This window comes from Ochotona curzoniae, unplaced genomic scaffold (genome assembly GCF_017591425.1).
Source record: "Ochotona curzoniae isolate NIBS_2020 unplaced genomic scaffold, NIBS_Ocur_1.0 patch60, whole genome shotgun sequence".
NCBI classification, from domain to species: Eukaryota; Metazoa; Chordata; class Mammalia; order Lagomorpha; family Ochotonidae; genus Ochotona; species Ochotona curzoniae.
This window is the reverse complement of record NW_024467040.1, coordinates 425,945-443,497: the sequence shown is the minus strand read 5'-3', so window position 1 is coordinate 443,497 and position 17,553 is coordinate 425,945. Positions and strand designations below refer to the sequence as shown.

General features: G+C 44.0%; 1 protein-coding gene across 5 annotated transcripts in view; it reads right to left on the bottom strand.

The window, feature by feature from the left end:
- The window catches only part of LOC121168137 (titin), a 262,883-nt gene that overhangs the window by 32,148 nt on the left and 213,182 nt on the right, over window positions 1–17,553 (bottom strand). For all 5 annotated transcript variants that reach the window (XM_040997939.1, XM_040997940.1, XM_040997941.1 and 2 more), the window contains one exon: window positions 347–17,452. In XM_040997939.1, the coding sequence (XP_040853873.1) occupies window positions 347–17,452 (17,106 nt within the window). The remainder of the gene's footprint in view (window positions 1–346; window positions 17,453–17,553) is intronic.

The window sequence follows — 17,553 nt, the reverse complement described above, 5'->3', positions numbered from 1 at the left end:
GCAACCAGATTAAATAAGATTTACCCCAAATCCGTGCGCATATGTAGGGGAGGAATAAGATAAAATGTCTTGCAAGAAACTTCCTCATAATAATCTCTGTATATGTCAATGCACACACATTATGCATACATATTCAGTTACTTAATTACACTTCATTTCTACATGTGTTAAATTTCTAGGTACGAAACCTTTTAATTTATCATTGAAAACTACCTACTAAAAAATTCACTTTATGTAATAGTGTGCATAACTTAGGATGTAAATCAAAAGCATTTAAGATTAAACAATGATTTACACTACTGCAACAAAACTGACATGGACATGTTTTCTCATTCTCAGAACATACCTGTTATTTTCACTCCTTCTTTTGTTTCGGCAGGGGCACCAATACCAAACTCATTTTCTCCGGCAACTCTGAAATAGTAAACAGCCCCTTCTTGTAAGTTGGTCACTTTATAGGAGAGACGGTTACAATTGTTAGTCACAGAGACCCAAGCTTTCTTGCTGGCCTCCCGTTTTTCTATGTGGTAGTTTTTCACTGGTGCTCCACCATCATTTTCTGGTACATCCCAAGATAACACTGCAGACTCTTTTGTTACATCTTGTACAGAAATCTTGGCTGGAGGGCCTGGAGAATCTAACACTTTGACAACGAAAGTCAGCGAAGCAGCACTCAAAACATTCTGAATGGTTAAAGTGTATTTTCCAGAGTCATTTCTGTTGGCATTTTCAATTGTGAGTGATGTTCTAGAGTCTGTGGAATCGATATATGCTCTCGTGCGGAGGTCAGAGTCTGGTTTGCTCCACAAGACATTGGGCACTGGTCTTCCCCGGAAAGGCACTGTTACGGTAAATGAGGAACCAGCCTTGACAATCAAGGTCTTCCTCATTTCACTGTCAAGATCAAATACGGGTTCTTCTTCCCTTTCCTTTGCTATTTGAGGGTCAGAGATATCACTGGGATCACTAGCGCCGACCTTATTGACAGATCTGACTCTGAAAACATATTCAGCTCCAGTTGTCAGCCCGCTTATTGTGTATTCTGTGCCTCGGAGGCTCTGAATGGCAGTTTTCCACTCAGTTTCATCAGATGTTTTGTATTCCACGGTATATCCAGTGACTGGGGCCCCGCCATCAAACAGGGGCTTAATCCAGCTGATAGTTATGTTTGTTTTCCCAGAGTCCACGATTTTGGGTTTGGATGGAGGGGCTGGTAAGAACACTGGATCTTCTGCCCGAACTAAGGGAGAGGTGTCACTTGGCAGACTTAAGCCAGCAGCATTTTCGGCATACACCCGATACTCATATTCACATCCTTCCCGAAGTCCTGTTGATTTCACTCTCAAATCATAAACTGGCTTTTTGTTTACACGCACCCACCGCAGGCTGTTTTTCTCCCGTCTTTCAATGATATATCCAGAGATATCACTGCCTCCATCACTCTCGGGCCTTGACCAGCAAAGTGTCATAAATTCTTTGGTCACAGATGTAATCTCCAAAGATGTGGGTGGACTTGGGACTGTAAATGGATCCAGAGCCTTTACAGCCACACTCTCTAGGGACTCACCAACACCATATTTGTTAACACCAGTCACTCTAAATATGTATTCATTGCCTTTAAGTAACTTGGTCACTTTGCAGGATGTTGTCCTTAACTCTCCTTCACATATTGTCCATGCAAGACGGCTTGTTTCTCGTTTTTCTACGATGTAATAGTCGATGTCTGCACCCCCATCTTCTTGGGGACGTCCCCATGAAAGAGAGCATTTCTCAGATGTCATGCCAGTTATTTCAAGAGGTCCTGCTGGTGGGCCAGGCTTATCAAGGACCTTGCAATTAACTGCCATTGACCGAGTTCCAGCAACATTCTTTACTGTGAGTACATACTGCCCAGTGTCTCTTCGTACACAGTCTTTGACTGTTAACATAGTGTGGTTGTCTGTGGAGACAATTTCTGTTCTGGCTCTTTCTTCTATTTCAACACCATCCTTGGCCCAGGAGATGACTGGCAGGGGCCGCCCTGCAATGTCTGCATTTATCTTAAGGACTTCCCCAGCCTTGACAACAATGACATCTCGGAACTTGACATCCATCATAATTCTTGGTGCCTCAACATCATCTTTGACTGTAATAGGTCCGGTGGATTCAGATGGTTCGCTAACTGAATCAGCAGCATTCCTTGCAAAAACTCGGAATTCATAGCGCTGATCTTCAGTTAGTTCGGTTACTTCAAAGAATGTTTCCTGCACATTCGTGAAGTTGCACTTGAGCCACCGGCCATCTGGGAGTTCTCTACGTTCTACAATGTATCCTGTGATCTTAGCTCCACCATCATAATGTGGCTTAGACCATTTAAGTGACACTGATTTTCTTGTGATGTTGGTGACTTCAGGTTGTCCGGGAGGGTCACAAGGATCTCTGGCAGCGACTGGTTCACATGATTTACTGCATTTGCCAATTCCAGCAATATTCTCAGCATATACACGATACTCATACATCAGTCCTTCATCAAGACCAGAGACTTTCATTTGAGTATCAGCAATGAGGATTTTATTTGCTTTTGACCAGAGAATGCTGCTTCTTTCTTTATATTCTAGATGATAGCCAATAACTTGACTTCCTCCATCGTTAACTGGTACTTGCCAGCTTACAACCATGGTAGATTTTGTGGCATGAACCACTTTAGGGGTACCAGGTGGACCTGGGGGGCTGAATGGATACTCCGCAACAATAGCTGAAGATTCACTGTAGGAACTCTTTCCATAGCGGTTTTCTGCGCAGACACGGAACTGATACTCACTTCCTGTTGTCAGACGCACTATTTTAATAGATGTTCTTGCAACTGCTTGTGACACTACCTGCCATGTAGTAGAAGTAGTTTCCCTCTTTTCAACAATGTAATTGCTAATTTGGCAACCACCATCATATTCTGGAGGATTCCAAGAGATGGTTACATTGTCACAGCTAACCTCATCAATGTGGATAGGTCCTGGTGGTCCTGGTTTATCCAGGATGATTACAGTAATAGGAACTGTTAAGGATCCAGCACTGTTGGAAACACACAATTCGTAAGTTCCAACATCTTCCCTGGAAGCTTCCTTAATAGAAAGTGATGTTACTGTCTTTGAAGAAGAAATGTTGACTCGAGTTGTTTCTCTAAGAGCCTGACCATCTTTTTTCCATGATACAGTGGCTTGAGGTCTGCCTTTGAATGGTACATCAATCTTAAGTTGGTCTCCAGCCTTGACATTGAAAGTATGGAAAGGAAGCTCAACGGAAGGCTTTATTTCAATGTCCCTTGCAATTACTGGCACTCCAAGTTGTCTTGGATCACTTCTTCCTTTTTCATTAACTGCAGAGACCCTGAAGACATACTCTTCTCCTGCAGTTAGGCCAGATACAGTTGCTTCTAGAGTCTTCACTTGTGTGCAAGTGCTCCATTTTTCACTCCCTTTAGTTTGCATTTCGACTACATAGCCAGTAATTTTGCTGCCACCATCACTTTCTGGTTTCTCCCACTTAAGTGTAGCTGTGTTGCGAGTCACATCAACGAGAGTTACTCTTCCAGGTGGAAGGGGTGGTTCAGACACTTTAACTGGTTCAGTTGTTTCAGCGGGCAAGCCAATCCCATATTCATTGGAAGCCAAAACTCGGAAGTAATAAGAACATCCTTCCTGCAGATTTTCAATTTTGAAAGTATTCTTAGTGCAGTTGTTGGTAATGGTAGCATAGGCTTTTCTTGTAGTTTCTCGCTTTTCAACGATGTAGTTTGTAATCTTAGCTCCACCATCAATAAGTGGAGGTTCCCAGGACAATGTCACAGAGTCTTTCTTCACTTCTCTTACAGTCAGATTAACAGGGGCACTGGGTGAGTCAAGGACTCTGACATTGACAAAAGCGGTTTTGGAGCCACTGTTATTTTCTAATGTCAGGTTATACCGGCCACTGTCAAATCTGGTAACATTATCAATGACCAACATTGTATATGAGCTGGTCACCTCAATCTGGGCCCTTTCAGTAAGAATGCCTTCAGCTTTCTCCCACTTAACTTCTGGTTCTGGTCGACCTTTGATAGTAACAAATAAGCGTAAAGTAGCACTTGCACGCAGGATGACTACTTTTCTGAGGTCAGCATCAAGCTCTATTTCTGGTGGCTCTACCCTTTCCTGAGCCACAACTGAACCAGGGATAGTGGCAGGTTCACCTACACCTTCAGAATTGAAAGCACAAATACGGAAGTTGTATTCAGTATTTTCCTTAAGCTTGGTCACTGTGAACTGCTTTCCTTGTAATCCTGTGGGTGGAGTGCAGGTTGTCCATTCATCAGCAGCTGCCTCTTTAGCCTCAATAACATAGCCTTTAACAGGTGCGCCACCATCATAAATTGGCTTATTCCATGCCAGGGAGACTGAAGATCTGGATGTGTCTGTCACTTTTGGATTGCTTGGTGGGCCTGGTGGATACAGGGCATCACATGCACGGTAGAAAACAGATGGCTCACTAGGTTCACCCACACCAGCTGCATTTTCAGCAGAAACCCGGAATTCATAGGAATGGCCCTCGGTGAGACCTGTTACCCTGAACCGGAGATCTGTTAGTGTTTTCTTGTTGCATTTTGTCCATCTAATGCCTTCCTTGTCTCGCTTTTCAAGAATGTAGCCTTCAATTTCAGCCCCTCCATCATCCACGGGGCGTGCCCACGTTACTACCATAGAATCTTTGGTGATTGCCGAGGCTTCAGGTGTTGATGGAGGACCGGGTGGTTTATAAGGATTACAGGCTATAACAGGCTCAGACTCCAGGGGCTCTCCAATTCCATATTTATTCACAGCCATGACACGGAAGATGTATTCATTACCAGGCAGAAGCTTGGTGACTTTGTAGTTCAGGGCCTGTACTTCAGTCGAAACCTGAGTCCAGGAAAGTCTGCTTGTCTCTCTCTTTTCAATGATGTAGTGTGAAATACTAGCACCACCATCTTGCAAAGGTGGGTTCCATGCCAGGTAACACTTTTCTGCTGTAACCCCAGAAACTTTCAGAGGCCCTTCAGGAGGTCCTGGCCTGTCAAGGACCTTCACGGTGATTGGTATGGACTTGGTCCCACCAACATTGCTGAGTTTCAGAACATACTGTCCTCCATCTGTGCGTATGCAATCTTTGACAATAAGAGTTGTCTTCTGAATAGTGGACTTAATTTCCATCCTGGCAGCTGTTTCTTCAAGCTCTCTCCCATCTTTAGACCAGACAATATCAGGTATAGGTTTGCCACGGATATCAGCTTCAAGAACAAAAGTCTCTCCAGCGTGAACAACAATGACATCTTTGTATTTTGGATCCAATGAGGCATTCGGTGCATCAATTTCATCTCTTGCAGTAATGGCACCACTACTTTCAGATGGTTCACTTAAATTGCCAGCTGCATTTCTTGCAATTACTCTAAATTCATATCTCTGGTCTTCTACGAGGCCACTCACTGTAAATTCATTTTCCAATACGTTGGTAAAGCTGGCTTTCATCCAACGGCCATCGGGTAGGTCTTTCTTTTCTACGATATAACCTGTTATTTTGCTACCACCATCATAGGCAGGTTTCTTCCATTTCAGTGTGACACTGTTTCTTGTAATGACAATGGCTTCAGGGCGACCAGGTGGATCACATGGGTCACGAGCAACAAAGCATTCTGACACTTTGCTAGGCTTGCCAATGCCAACAATGTTTTCAGCAGAAACTTTGAACTCATACTCAAGGCCTTCATCAAGACCAGTTGTCTTGAATTTGGTGTCTTGAATTGGGGTTTTATTTAACTTGACCCATAAAATGCTGTTCTTTTCTTTCTGTTCAAGATGGTAGCCAATAACTTTGCTGCCTCCATCATTAACTGGCTCATGCCATTGCACCAGCATCTGATCTTTGGAGATGGATGTTACAAAAGGAGTTCCAGGTGGCCCAGGTTCTTTAAATGGATATTGCACAGTAACTGGCTTAGAATCCAGTGGAGCACTTTTGCCGTATCTGTTTTCAGCACAAATTCTAAACTGGTACTCTGAGCCTGTTTTCAGTTTGGTTATTTTAATGGTGGTTCTTGCAACGGTTGCAGATACAATTTGCCAGGTGGTGGTGGTTGTATCTCGCTTCTCTACGATGTAGTTGCTTATCTGACAGCCACCGGTATAAGCTGGAGGTTCCCAAGATATAACCACAAAGTCGGCACTGATTTCATCGAACCGAACTGGCCCAACTGGAGGTCCAGGCTTTTCCAAAACAATAATGCTGAGATCTTCTGTTGCTGTACCTGCACTATTGGTTGCCGTTACGGTGTATTTCCCAAAGTCATCTTTGCTACTTTCTTTAATGTGTAAAATTGTTGAAGTTGTCGTTTCTTCAACATTTACTCTTGTGGTCTGCTTAAGAGGTTCACCATCCTTGACCCAAGAAATCTTAGGTCTTGGCCGGCCTATCACTTGAATTTCTACTTTAAGGTCTTCTCCAGCTTGTACACTATATGTGTTAAATGGTAACTTAAAGCTAGGCTGTATGGTCAAGTCCTTGGCTATAACAGGAATGCCGAGTATTCTTGGATCACTTTTCCCTTTCTCATTGTAAGCCTTGACACGGAACTGGTATTCTTGTCCAGAGCTCAAGCCAGTGACAACTGCATTGCAGACTTTGGATTCAGCCACGATGCTCCATTTGTCAGTTCCCTTGGGCTGCATTTCAACAACATAACCCAGGACTCTGCTCCCACCATCATGTTCAGGCTTCTCCCACATGAGTGATGCACTGGTCTGGGACACATCAGTGAGTGTCACTTTTCCTGGTGGGGAAGGAGGTTCCGCAGCTTTCACAGCATCAATGGTTTCCACTGGAACACCCACTCCGAATTCATTTTCAGCCATTACTCTGAAGTAATAAATGGCTCCTTCTGTAAGATTCTCGACTTTAAAGTTGGTTTTGTTGCATTTGCTACTCACGTTGGCATATGCTTTTCTGGTTGACTCACGTTTATCAATAACATAATTCTTGATCTTAGCACCCCCATCAATTATGGGTGGCTCCCATACCAGAACGACAGAATCTTTCCTCACTTCTTTGACTGCCAAATTCTGTGGCGGTCCTGGAGTGTCAAGAACCTTCACAGTTACAAAGGCTGTCTTAGAGCCACTGCTGTTTTCTAGCTTGAGGATATATTTTCCAGCATCATTTCTGTCACAGTTATCAATGGAAAGTTGGGTATAGTTTACTCCCTTTTCAACCTGGACCTTATCTGTAAATTCACCTTCTTCTCGAGACCAGGTAATATCAGGTGTTGGACGGCCTTTGAATGGGATGTGAATCCTGGCAGATCCACCAGCTCTGACAACGATTCCTTTCCTTAATTCAGAGTCCAGGTCAAGTTCGGGTGCTTCAAGTTTATCTTCTGGTTTCACAGTTCCAGGAACTGTGGCAGCTTCACCTAAACCAACTTTGTTAAGGGCACACACTCTTATTTTATATTCTTGGTGTTCAGTGAGTTTTAGGATTTCAAATCGAGTGGCTTTCAATCCAGTCTGTGGTGTAACCATTTGCCATTCCTCTTCATCTGCTTTACAGATTTCTATGATGTATCCCAGAACCTCACTGCCACCATCATAGATGGGTTTGCCCCAGGCAAGTGTAATTGAATTTTTAGTGGTGTCTACAATGTGTGCATTAGTGGGTGGTCCAGGTTTGAAGACAGGATCACAAGCCTTATAATAAGCTGTAGGTGGGCTTGGTTCTCCAACTCCAGCAGCATTTTCTGCCGAGACTCTGAATTCATATTCATGATCTTCTGTTAATCCTGTTACTCTCAGGCGCAAATCTGTAATGCGGCGTTTATTGCATTTTATCCACCGAATGCCACTTCTGTCTCTTTTCTCTACAATGTAACCGGTAATTTCACTTCCACCATCACTATCTGGACGACTCCAACAGACGGTCATAGAGTCCTTGGCAATGTTTGTGACTTCCAAGCTCTTTGGTGGCCCAGGAAGCACAAATGGATTTTTCATTAGTACTGGTGCGGATTCCAAGGGCTCTCCAACACCATATTTATTGACAGCCATTATACGGAAAATATACTCATTCCCTTCTAAGAGTTTGGTGACTTTGAGAGAATTGGTCACAACTTCTGAAGCAACAACAGTCCACGCAAGTCTACTGGTTTCTCGCTTTTCCACGACATAGTGAGAAATATCACTACCACCATCTTGAAGTGGTGGAGACCATGCTAAAGTACATTTTTCACAAGTGACTCCAGTTACCTGGACTGGCCCTTCTGGAGGTCCTGGTCTATCTAATACTTTTACATTTACTGGGAAGGACTTAGAACCAGCAACATTGGAAGCTCTTAAGATATACTGTCCCCCATCAATTCTAATGGCATCCTTTACAATAAGTAAAGCCTTGAAATCTGTGTTCTTTATTTCACACCTGGCAGATTCCTCAACCTCTTTATCTCCTCTTAACCACTCAATGGTAGGGAGGGGCTTTCCTTGGACGTCGGCTTCAAGCCTGAAGGTTTCTCCAGCATTGACCACAATTGTGTCTCTGAATTTAGGATCCATTGAGATTCTTGGGAGTTCGACCTCATCCTTGGCAGTTATCGGTCCGGTGCTGTCAGAGGGTTTACTTAATGTACCGGCTGCATTCTTGGCAATGACTCTGAATTCGTATCTCTGATCTTCAGTAAGGCCTGACACGGTAAATTGTGTTTCAATGACGTTAGTGAAACTGGCTTTCATCCAGCGACCCTCAGGCAAATCACGTTTCTCGACAATGTAGCCTGTGATCATACTTCCACCATCATAGACAGGCTTGGTCCATTGTAAAGTGATTTCATTTCTTTTAACTATGATTGCTTCTGGGGTTCCTGGTGGGTCACAGGGATCTCTGGCTACATAGCATTCAGAATTCTTGCTTGCTTTACCTACACCGACAATATTTTCGGCATAGACTCTGAATTCATATTCAATGCCTTCCTCCAAATTTTGTGCTTTAAACTGTGTATCATGAATAATAGTTTTGTTGACTCTTGTCCACAAAATACTATTTCTTTCCTTCCTCTCAAGGTGATAACCTATGACAGGACTTCCGCCATTGTTGATTGGCTCATGCCACTGGACAACCATGCAGTCTTTGGAAATGGCTGTAACGAATGGCGTGCCCGGAGGGCCTGGTTCTTTGTAGGGATATTGAGCTATAATTGGCTCAGAGTCCAAAGCGAAGCTTTGTCCATATCGATTTTCAGCGAATATTCTGAACTGATACTCTGTTCCAGTTTTCAGTTTGGTCACTTTGAGTGTGGTTCTAGCAACAGTAGCAGAAACAACATCCCATACTGTGGTGGTTGTATCTCTTTTATGAACAATGTAGTTGGTAATTTGGCAGCCTCCAGTGTATAATGGAGGATTCCAAGATATTGTAATACTTTCAGCACTGACTTCATCAAATTTAACAGGGCCCTTTGGAGGATCAGGTTTATCTAGAGTCACAATGTCGATGGATGCTGTTTTCTGACCAACCACATTGGCAACTGTGATTCCATATTGTCCACCATCATCTTTATGTGTTTCTTTAATAGTGAGTATGGTGAGGTCAAGTGAATCAGTAACATTAATTCTTGTGGTTTGCTTCAGTGGTTGACCATCTTTAGTCCAGGTAATAGTTGGCTTGGGACGTCCAGAAATTGGTACTTCTATTTTCAGATCTTGGCCAACCTGTACACTGTAACTGCTGAATGCTGGCTTTACATCTGGCTCAATGACCAGATCTTTGGCAACTATTGGAACTGCAAGAGACCTAGGATCACTTCTTCCCTTTTCATTTACAGCAACAACTCTAAAAAGATATTCTTCTCCCTGAGTGAGGTTGGTAATTACTGCTTCAAGCGACTTAACTCGAGCACACTCTGACCATTTCTCACTGTGTTTTGATTGCATTTCCACAATATATTGTATGATTTTACTGCCACCATCATGTTCAGGCTTTGTCCAACTCAGAGAGACACTGTTTCTGGTGACATCATCTACAGTTATTTTTCCTGGAGGCTGTGGGACTTCTGCAACTTTGATTGGATCAGCAGTACGGGCAGGAAGGCCAATTCCGTACTCATTCTCGGCTGTGACTCTGAAGTAGTAACTGCAACCCTCCTGCAGTTGGTCAATTTTCCAAGAATTCTTATGGCAATTTGTTACGACAGCAGCATATGATTTTCTTGTGGCTTCACGTTTTTCAACAATGTAATTTTTAATTTTGGACCCACCATCCAACAGAGGAGGCTCCCAGGTAATAGATACTGAGTCTTTGGTGATTTCAGTGACTTTCAGGTTAACAGGGGGACTTGGTGTGTCCAGGACTCTGACAGTAACAAAGGCAGACTTGGTTCCACTGCTGTTTTCTAATGTGAGAGTGTATTTTCCACTATCATATCGGTTGACGTTGTCAAGAACAAGAGAGGTGAAACTGCTAGTGGTGTCAATTATGGCTGCATCTCTGATTTCACCATCCACTTTCCCCCATTTAACTTCTGGTGTAGGACGACCTTTGATAGGAACAAATAGTCTTAAAGAGCCACCAGCTCTTATATTTATGATTTTTCTTAATTCTAGGTCTAGGTCAATATCTGGTGCTTCCAATTTTTCTTCAACTATAACAGGTCCAGGGACATCAGCATGGTCACCAACTCCAGCTTTATTCACAGCACAGATACGGAAGTTGTATTCATGCTTTTCCAGTAGCTTCTCTACTTCTATATTTGTTTTGTTGATTCCAGTGGGTGGAGTACACATTGTCCATTCACCGACACTCACATCACATTTTTCAACGATGTATCCTTGGATTTCACAGCCACCATCGTATATGGGTTTGCTCCAGGAAAGGAAAACTGAAGATCTGGTAATATCCATGACTTTGGGGTTGTTTGGAGGTCCTGGCTTGTAAATAGGATCACACGCCTTTTGGTAAGCAGAAGGAGGGCTTGGTTCACTAAGACCAGCAGCATTCTCTGCTGAGACTCTGAATTCATAATTGTGATTTTCTAGGAGTCCGGTAACTCTCAAGCGCAATTCCCCAATAAGTCGCTTATGGCATCTTGTCCATCTGATGCCTTCCTTATCTCGTTTCTCAAGAACATATCCGAGAATTTCACTGCCACCATCAGATGCTGGCCTTTCCCACACTACGATCATGGAGTCCTTGGTCACTGTTGTGACTTCTGGAGCTTTTGGTGCATCTGGCACTACGAAGGGATTCTTGGCAATTATTGGCTCAGATTCCAGAGGTTCACCAACACCATATTTGTTCACAGCCATTACACGGAAAATATATTCATTGCCTTCAAGAAGCTTAGTGACCTTGCAGCTGAGAGTTTGCACATTAGCATCAACCACTGTCCAAACAAGCCGGCTGGTTTCCCTCCTTTCTACAACATAGTTTGTGATGTCACTCCCACCATCCTGGAGTGGAGGTTTCCAAGCTAGTGTGCATTTTTCTGCTGTAACTCCTGATATTTCAATAGGTCCCTCAGGTGGTCCTGGTCTATCCAGAACTTTGACATTGACAGTAACTGATCTTTCTCCTGCGACATTTTTGGCTTTCAGTATGTAATTTCCACTATCAGCCCGGAATGCATCCTTTACACTGAGACTTGTGGCAAAGTCAGTGCTCTTTATGTCCAGTCTAGCTGTATTTGAAAGTTCCTGGTCACCTTTTACCCACTGAGTAGTTGGTATTGGTTTGCCATAAATATCAGCATCAACTCTGAAGGATTCACCAGCATGGACCACAATTGTGTCTTTGTACTTTGGATCCATACTTATTCGAGGTGGCTCAATCTCATCTCTTGCTGTTATTGCCCCCGTGCTCTCTGAGGGCTCACTAAATACTCCTGCAGCATTTCGAGCTATCACCCGGAACTCATACCTGTGATCTTCAACTAGGCCAGTTACCTCAAACTGAGTGTCAATAATGTTCGTGAAACTGGCTTTCATCCAGCGGCCATCAGGCAATTCTTTCTTCTCTACAACATACCCGGTGATCTTGCTTCCACCATCATAGGTAGGTTTCTTCCACTGAAGAGTCACAGAATTCCTTGTGACAATGATGGCCTCTGGCCGACCTGGTGGATCACATGGGTCACGAGCTACGTAACATTCTGAGACCTTACTTGGCTTGCCAATACCCACAATGTTCTCTGCAGAGACTCTAAATTCATATTCAATGCCCTCTTCTAGACCAGTTGTCTTAAACTTGGTTTGAGGAATAGGTGTTTTATTCAACTTCACCCAGAGGATGCTGTTTCTCTCCTTGCGTTCTAAGTGATAACCGATGACTCTGCTTCCACCGTCATTGACGGGCTCATTCCATTGTACTTCCATGCTGTCTCGGGAGGAGTGTGTGACAAATGGTGTGCCTGGAGGACCAGGGACTTTGAATGGATACTGAGCTACAATGGGCTCTGAATTGAGGTAGGTGCTCTTTCCGTATCTGTTTTCAGCGGCTATTCTAAACTGATACTCGCATCCAGTCTTTAACCTAGAAGCCTTTATTGTTGTCCTTGCAACTGTTGCTGACACAATTTGCCAGGTGGTTGTGGAAGTGTCTCGTTTCTCAACAATGTAATTGTTGATAGAACTTCCACCATCATACTTTGGTGGCTCCCAGGAAAGAGTAATACTATCAGCTGTCACTTCATCCAATTTCACTGGTCCGGTAGGAGGCCCTGGCTTGTCAAGAACAATGACATTAAGGGTTTCAGTAGCTTCACCTGCTGAGTTAGTCAGCTTAACTATGTAGTGGCCAACATCTTCTCGGCAGGCTTCCTTTATTGTCAGTAGGGAATTATTATCTGTACTCTCCGCATTTACTCTAGTTGTTTGCTTCAGGGGTACTTCATCTTTGTGCCAGGTTACAGCTGGGGTAGGACGTCCGATGAATGGAACATCAATTTTTAGGTCTTCACCTGCCAGTACAGTGAAAGTATTGAATAGGAGTTTGAAGGCTGGTGGGATGACAAGATCTTTGGCAATGACCGGCACACTCAGCTGTCGAGGATCACTGATGCCCTTTTCATTCTGCGCTGAAACACGGAAAGAATATTCTTCACCCTGGATCAATCCAGTTATGGTGGCTTCTGTGACTTTGACTGTGGCGCATGTGGACCATTTGTCACTGCCTTTGCTTTGCATCTCCACGATGTAGCCCAGAATTCGACTGCCTCCATCATGCTCTGGTTTCTCCCAAGAGAGTGACACACTATTTCTTGTGACATCCACCAGAGTTATTTTTCCAGGAGGAAGTGGACGTTCTGAAGCTTTCACAGATTCTGCTGTTTCAGCAGGTAGCCCAACGCCATATTCATTTTCTGCAAGAACCCTAAAATAGTAACTGCTGCCTTCTTGAAGCTGGTCTACCTTCCAGGAAGTCTTGTGGCAGTTAGTTGCAACAGTTGAGTAAGCCTTTCTTGTCGATTCTCGCTTTTCAACAATGTAGTTCTTTATTTTTGAGCCTCCATCAAGGAGAGGGGGATCCCATGTCAATGTGACAGATGTCTTCGTGACTTCCTTTACCTTAAGATCCTGTGGAGGGCCTGGTGTATCTAGGACTCTAACATTGACGAAGGCGGACTTGCTGCCTGAGCTGTTTTCCACAGTTAGTATGTATTTGCCACTGTCAAATCTGTTTACGTTTCCAACAATAAGCAGAGTGTAGGAGCTTGTGGATTCAATGCTGGCTTTATCCAATGATTCCCCATGTTCCCGGGCCCATTTCACCTCTGGTGCAGGCCTGCCTTTGATGGGAACAAAAAGTCTCAGGGTGCAACAGGCTCTGATGGTAACAACTTTGCGCAAGTCAGCATCCAGTTCAATTTCCGGAGGCAGCATTCTGTCTTCAGCCTTTGGAGTACCAGGTACGAGGGCAGGTTCCCCCAGTCCTTCAGAATTCATGGCATAGATGCGGATTTTATATTCCTGATTCTCTACAAGGTTGGTGATGGTGTAAGAAGTTGCTTTGAGCCCAGCAGGTGGAGTGACAACTTGCCATTCATCTTCTTCTGGCAAGGCAATCTCAACCATATAGCCAGTGATTTCTGAGCCCCCATCATAGATAGGTTTATTCCAAGCAATTGAGATGGATGATCTGCTTGTATCTAGGACGCGTGGGTTCCCTGGAGGGCCAGGTTTAAATATGGTGTCACAAGCTTTGTAAAATGGACTGGTGGCACTTGGTGCACTAAGGCCAGCAGCATTTTCAGCCATGATCCTAAACTCATATTCATGTCCTTCTGTCAGTCCAGACACTTTATATCTTAAGTCAGTAAGAGTTTTCTTGTTGCATTTCACCCAGCGCTGCCCAGCTTTATCACGGCGTTCTACAACATAGTTGATGATTTCACTGCCACCATCCGAATCGGGATGTCCCCAGCAGACAACCATTGAATCCTTAGTGATGGTGGTCACTTCAGGGTTTTTAGGTGGATCAGGAGGTCCATAAGGATTCACTGCAAGCACAGGTTCAGATTCCAGTGGCTCTCCAACTCCATATTTATTTACAGCCATGACACGGAATATATATTCATTGCCTTTTAAGAGTTTAGTGACTTTTAGTTTTGTGACTTGGACTTCTGATGCTACATTAGTCCATGCCAATCTGCTGGTCTCACGTTTCTGTACTATGTAATGATCAATTTTGGCACCTCCATCATCCAGTGGAGGCAACCATGATAGCACACATTTTTCTGATGTCACTTCAGACACAGCTAAAGGTCCTTCAGGTGGACCTGGCCTGTCGAGGACTTTGACATTGAATATGTGTTTGGCAAAACCACCAGGGTTAGTTGCTGTAAGGATGTACGCACCACTGTCCCTTCTTGATGAATCCTTGTTTATCAGATATGTAGAGAAGTCTGCAATTTTTATTTCTAATTTTCCTGTGCCTTCAAGTTCCTTTCCATCCTTGGTCCATTCCATGGTTGGAGGGGGGCGACCTGAAACGTCAGCTTCCAGCTTGAATGCCTCACCTGCTTTTAATATAACAGTGTCCTTAAATTTCACATCTACCAGTATCCTTGGTGCTTCAATGTCATCCCTGCATGTAATAGCATCTGATGGCTCAGATGGTGGACTGATAGCACCGGCAGCATTTTTGGCAATTACCCGGAATTCATATGCAGCATCTTCTGTTAGGCCACTGACTGTAAATTCATTCTCCAAAATGTTGCTGAAGTTGGCTTTTAGCCACCTTCCGTTAGGAAGGTCTCTCTTTTCCACTATGTAACTAGTGATTTTAAAGCCTCCAGTATATTCGGGCTTAGCCCATTTAAGTGTCACTGTGTGTCTAGTAATGTTTAGAGGAACTGGTTTCCCAGGTGGGTCAATGGGATCCAAGGCAAGCATGGGTTCTGATGGTTTGCTTGGTTTGCTTTTGCCTGCCATGTTTTCTGCAATCACTCGGAATTCATATGCAATGCCATCTGTAAGTCCAGTTGACTTAAAAATGTTGCCCGGCACTAATGCTTTGCTCACAGTCTGCCAGAGAATGCCATTTCGTTCTTTTCTTTCAACATGATAGCCTAGAATGGGGCTTCCACCATCAGAGAGTGGCTCATGCCAGCTAATTGTCATGGAATCCTTTGTAACTGCAGTTACCTGAGGGGTACCTGGAGGTCCAGGAACCTTAAATGGATAGTTGGCAACAATAGATGCTGATGTGATGCCTGGACCAACTCCATATCTGTTTTGAGCTTTTACACGGAACTGATACTCCACACCAGTGGTAAGGTGAGTGGCTTTGTAAGTAGTGCGTATAACAGTTGTTGCTAACTCAACCCATGTAGTACTGTCCGTCTGTCGCATTTCCACCACATAGTTGCTTATTGGGACACCGCCGTCATTCTCAGGTGGTTCCCAAGAGAAGGTTACAAAATCAGAGGAAACTTCATCAAATTTGATTGGCCCAGTAGGCGGCCCTGGGATATCATGAACTTGAATGGTGATAACATCGCCAACCTCTCCTACAATGTTCTTGGCCATTAATGGATATGGCCCACTATCACTTCTGACACACTCGCTAATGTTTAGGATGGTGGAAGTTGCTGTATTTTCAACATTAACTCTCTGCGTTTGCTTAAGAATCTGGTCTCCTTTTTTCCATGTCACTGTGGGTTTTGGTCGACCAAGCACTGGAATTTCAACTTTGATGTTGTCACCAGCTTTGGCGATGACCAACTTTTGATAGATGCCACGGAGGTCAAACTCTGGAAGCATTGTCTGTTCTTTGACTATGACAGGTCTGCTCTCTCTAGGTGCACTTCGCCCTGCACTGTTCACAGCCATCACTTGGAACGTGTATTCCTCCCCTTCGGTTAGATTCCTTACGACACATTCCAACCCTTTCACGGTTGTGATGTGGGCCCAATGGTCAGAGCCTTTTCTTTGGGCTTCAATTACATAGCCGGTGATCTTACTACCACCATCATGTTTAGGCTTGGGCCAAGCCAAGCTCACTGTGTTTTTAGTTATGTCCATGATGTTCAGGCTTTCCGGTGGTAAGGGTGCTTCAGAGGCTCTTACGGGTTCCTTAGTTTCTGACGGCTCACCAATTCCATATTCGTTTTCTGCCATCACCCTGAAGAAGTATTCACATCCTTCAGACAGGCCAGTAACCTTATATGTGCACTTATGGCACTTGGTAGTGACTGTGGAATAGGATTTCCGTGTGGCTTCGCGTTTCTCCACAATATAGTTTGTTATGCGTGAACCCCCATCTATCAGAGGAAGGTCCCAGTGCAGGGTGACACTGTCCTTGGTGATGTCTGTTGGCCTCAGGTTAAGGACAGGGCCTGGTGTATCCAAGACCCTGACATTCACAAAGCCACTTTTCTTCCCAGCAGGGTTTTCAATGGTCATCACGAATTTTCCAGTGTCATATCTGTTACATTCTGGAATAATCAGAAGAGTAAACGATTCTGTATTTTCAATGTTGGCGCGGGTTTTCAGATTGATGTCATCTTTGGTCCATGTCACTTCCGGGGCTGGACGACCTTTAATTGGCACAAAAATTCTAATGCTGAGCCCTGCTCTAACAACAAGTGTTCTTCGGAGCTCGGCATCCAGTTCAAAATCAGGAGCCATTTCCCGCTCTACAATTTCAACATCAGGAATGACAGCTGGTTCCCCAACACCAGCATCATTGACAGCACTGATTCTGAAATTGTATTTTTCTTTAGTCTGAAGATCAGGGACGACAAATTCGGTGATTCTCAGGGCAGGTCCTGTGGTATCTTTTATCCATGTCTCATCTCCTACTTTTTGATGCTCCACAATATAACCTGTGATTTCAAGCCCACCATCATAATGAGGCTTGCTCCAAGCTAAAGAAGCAGATTTCTTGGTAGTATCTGTGACCCGGGCATTGGAAGGTGGTCCTGGAGGATCTGAAAAGAAAGACACAGGAGTGAATATTAAACGGTTTGGCTTTGGAGTAATTACTATAACACGCTGATGCTCTTGCATGAGTGGTGACAAGAGAGATAAA